The following is a 4,373-nucleotide window of genomic DNA, read 5'->3' as shown; positions in this document are numbered from 1 at the left end:
CCTAGCATCAAACTGGTAGGAGAGGGTTGGATTGATGTTCCCCTCCCCTGGCATCTCTAAGTTTAAAGCTCTCTTCACCAGCTTGGCAAGCCTATGACCGAAGATGCTCTTCCCCTTCTCTGAGAGGTGGATCCCATCAGCCCCAGTAGACCAGGTTTCTTAAAGCAAGTCCCATGGTCTAAGTAGCCAAACCCCTGTCTGCGGCACCAGTCCTGTAAGCATTTGTTGATTCACCAGATTCGACTGGTCCTTTCAAACCCCTTCCCTTTGACCGGCAGGATTGATGAAAAAACTACCTGTGCTCCTGAGTCTTTTACTGTTGCTCCCAGGGCTCTGTAGTGCTTCTTGATAGTCCTCTGACTGCTCCTGGCTGTGTCACTGGTGCCCACGTGAAACAACAGCAGCAGATAACAGTCAGTGGATTATATGAGGCTTGGTATCCTCTCGGGTGACATCCCTGATACAAACCCCCGGTAAGCAGCACACCTCTCTAGAGAGTGCGTCAGGTCAGCAAATGGATGCCCTACTATTGCTATATTTCTAATGTGAGCGAGGGAAAAGGATTTGACCTACAATATTTGTTACAATACAAGCAATACCCTATACAGAAATCTTAAGGTATCAAATCTGACTGAGAATGAGGGGAAGTCCCTCTAACTCAATTGTTTTGGTAGTTTCAAACTTCTGTTTGCTCAATATCCAAGTTAATACTTGACAAAAGGTCAGTTCTTAGGAAGTATTAATGGATCCCAAATTTACATTCCCATAGTTGTAAACATGTTGAACACGGACTTTTATATCCTACTTATTACTAGGTTTCTAGTTCTTATTTCATTATCTATATTTTAAAATAAACGAGAAATATCTTTTTAATAGGATATTGACTTAAAAATTAGTCAGTGCATATGCTGAGATACATCATGTATGTGAGCAGGAGATCAAAATATTAAAAAACGCTTTTCTTTCTTTAATCACAGTCTAAAAGTTAATAATTAAAACAGATTTAAAGTTGTTCATACTAACAAATATAATGTATATATTCGAGAACATTACTGTAGTATTTCTCTTACCTCTACAGATAGGAATGGGGAAGTCCCATGATGCTGTATTCACGGAGTTAGCTATGCAAGTAAGCTGAGGGTGGCCATCCAAAATATATCCATTTACACAGCTGTATCGGATTTTGTCACCAACATCAAATCTTGTACCGTACAAGATACCCTTTGGTGGAACTCCTGGATTGCCACAGGAACTACTCTGTAATTCTGGAGAAAACGTATTTATTATTACTTATAATGTTTTTATAAATCAATACTGCATTTTGCTGAAGAATATAGAACACAAAAATTATGGCAGCTTCAGGCAGATAGTGTGTTTTCATGTATATTATACATCTCCTAACACTGAAAAGCCATTACTGACTTAGTCTATTCAGTATCTGCTTATGTACCTGCGTACCCAAAGGTAGAATACTACATGAAAATGAGCACGAGGTTTTCCTTAAGCTCCAGCTATAGATATATTCATATATTTTTCTTAATTTATAGCAAAGAACTCATTATATAGGAAGAGGAAAAAAAGGAACTTGATATATTTCTGACTTTTAAGTTATACAAGTACAAAACAATAAACAAAACCGTAATACAGACATAAAAGAACAACAGATTTGAATCAACCAAAATTTGGAAGAATAAATAAAAGTACTCAAGACAGAACACTAGGAGAAGGTTTTAACAATCATAAGCCTGAGCATGATCAAGAAGTTGTTGAATAATTTAATAGATTTTAGATAATGAGGCAAAAGTGATGAGGTACTGTGGGTAACTGATTTCTGAGCAAACGATTGGTTAATTTAAACATGGAATACTATAGATCTGCGTGACTTCTACTCTAATGCAGAGCTTTAAACCATTGAGAATCCAAAATGAGTGGCAGCTCTGTTGTTAGTTTGATCTCTGAGGACATTAATTAGAATTCAGTTTTACTGGGTGGTACTCACACTCCAACTGTGTACTCTTTTGACTGATGTTTCAGCATCATAAAGAGCTTGATTACAACATTTCCCGTCATTTACTGCTGAAGTCCTTTAGTTAATGGACATAAAAAGATATATTTTGTACAAGTGTGAGCAAAAGAGGTTTCATAATCTCATCCTGAGCTCTTCAAAGCTTGTACCAAGTGTACTTGCCAGCCTAATGCTAACAGGGAAGAGGCGAATCGGGTAAACCTGTCCTTGGATTCATAGCAAATTTCCCTAATCTACAAAGTAAGGAAACAAGATGGAAGAACAGAAGGGTATATATGTATTGTCTTAATTTCTTTTGCTGAGTTCCATGTAACTAAATTATTCTTCTGCATGCCTAATGTGCTCATGAGTGTGTGCACACAGGCACACACACACATATATATTAACATATTTAAATATAATATGGAAAAAATAATTTGAACTGTTATAGTAGGTTTCAATTAAAGAAAAAAGGTATTGTTACCAAAACAAGCAGTATGGCTCATGAGATACATTACATTGTCAAACTTCCATGCCAAGAACTACCAAGAACTAGGATAAAACAAAACTATGTAACAGTTATTAAAAGGAAGAATCCAGTACAATCATATATGTAAGCAGCACACCTCATACATGTCTATACATATATATGCTATATATAAAATATATGCTAACAATGTGTTCATCTGCAAGATTTGCTGTACCAATCATGTTTTGACGTGAATATGTTAAATATGCAGGTTAGTTGCTGATGTCATTGCGGCTATTGCTTTCTTTCCCTTATGTAATAAACTCTGTGGAACTGGATTTGGTTTTCATTACCTTGCATGAGGACACAGCACAGAAGTAAGAAGATAACCTGTCTCATCTTGGTCACTTCAAAGTTCACCTAAATGGTTGATATTCTTACTACTGCTTTATCAAGCTAAGTATTCTGTCCTCCAGCAAAACTCCCCTGTCCTCAAATCTGCTTGCAAGCTTTACAAAGAAGACAATGCTGCAGTTGACTCCTGCAAATCTGTTCAAAGGGATTTCTCTTATATCCTTTAAAGGTTTTCAAGGCCACTCCAGTTATTATATATCATCATAGCATGTCAAAGTAGAGGTAAGAATATCATCCTGTGGATTTTGGTAATCTTATGAATCATAGTATATTAACTTGAAAACTCTGCCCGTACACAGTGTTTTTATTTTCGGCTTCTCCAAGAAGATGAAATCTTTCAGGGGTCTGTATTTCTTACTGCTTTGTAAAAAGGTCACAAAAAGATTCCGTCCTTTGAAATGAAGAATATAAAGATTAGTGATGCCTTTAACAGTCACTGCCTAAAATTGCTAGCTTTACTCTTACTTCTGTCTCATCAAGAATTACCCACAGAAGGCAATATATTCTTATGAAATTATATTTTAAAGCACTAATTAAAAATCACTGTCCTTCTAAACTAAAACTCATTGTCCAGTTGCAATACTATATGACTTGTCTAAAAAGAATACTTGACATTTTCCATTAACTTTTTAATATTATGAAAGTGGCTAGTGAGTATGTTACTACTTCTAACCCTTCAAGTCATTTTGTTCCTCATTCTAGATAATAAAGTAGAAAATAAATTGTACAATTTAAAATATATTAGTTCCTTCTGTGAATATTTTCATTTTGAACGTATAAAAGTACATTATTTTGAGGAGGGGGTGTAGTTCACCAAGTAACTGCATTAGTCTTCTTTGATAGGTAGTACTATTTTCAAACTGAATGTGGCAATGTACTACCAACTCCCTGCCATTTAAAGCTACAGATTGTTACCTTGAGATTGTCATCTGTCAGGGAACACAGGAATTGCCAAACTAGATTGTAATTTTTGTTCAGCTCTGCAGATTCTTAACTTCAGTGACAGTCTGATATTCAGTAATGATATGGAGTGTGGAAAAGTATTTCCTTTTAAAATTGCCACATTGTAATTTGGTTGAACTTCTCCTTGTTCATGTACTCTGAAAATAAGAATAATTGAATTTTTTACATCGTCCTACTTTTTTACATTTTTATTGTGTATTGTTGCTCATCTCCTTTTTAAAGCAAACTGTCCCAATTGTTTCAATCTCTCTCCAAGTAAGAATTTTCTTTGTCTTAGATTTAATTGTCAGTTATCTCTGAAATCATGTGCATTGTTTGCTTGCACAAAACTAAAATGTTTTTTTGAATCAATATTCCACCTGTAAGTAAGGTACGTATGAACTTCTTTGTCCTGTATTTTTTTTACATGATGATAAAACACCGAGATCAAAATACACTTCAGTGCTTTTCAATAAGTGTCTATTTCATTAATTCCTATTAACATCAATGGAAATTCTGTTCAAAGACCGTGGGTAAAATATG

General features: G+C 35.2%; 1 protein-coding gene across 2 annotated transcripts in view; it reads right to left on the bottom strand.

Moving 5' to 3' along the window:
* CSMD3 (CUB and Sushi multiple domains 3) overlaps positions 1-4,373 on the bottom strand; it is an 803,119-nt gene that overhangs the window by 625,199 nt on the left and 173,547 nt on the right. For both annotated transcript variants that reach the window (XM_009321682.1, XM_009321683.1), the window contains exon 4: positions 1,071-1,265. In XM_009321682.1, coding sequence (XP_009319957.1) covers positions 1,071-1,265 — 195 coding nt within the window. The remainder of the gene's footprint in view (positions 1-1,070; positions 1,266-4,373) is intronic.

Source organism: Pygoscelis adeliae, unplaced genomic scaffold (genome assembly GCF_000699105.1).
Source record: "Pygoscelis adeliae isolate BGI_AS28 unplaced genomic scaffold, ASM69910v1 Scaffold111, whole genome shotgun sequence".
In the NCBI taxonomy this organism is placed as follows: Eukaryota; Metazoa; Chordata; class Aves; order Sphenisciformes; family Spheniscidae; genus Pygoscelis; species Pygoscelis adeliae.
Note: the sequence above shows the minus strand (reverse complement) of the source record. Positions and strands in the feature narration are given on the sequence as shown.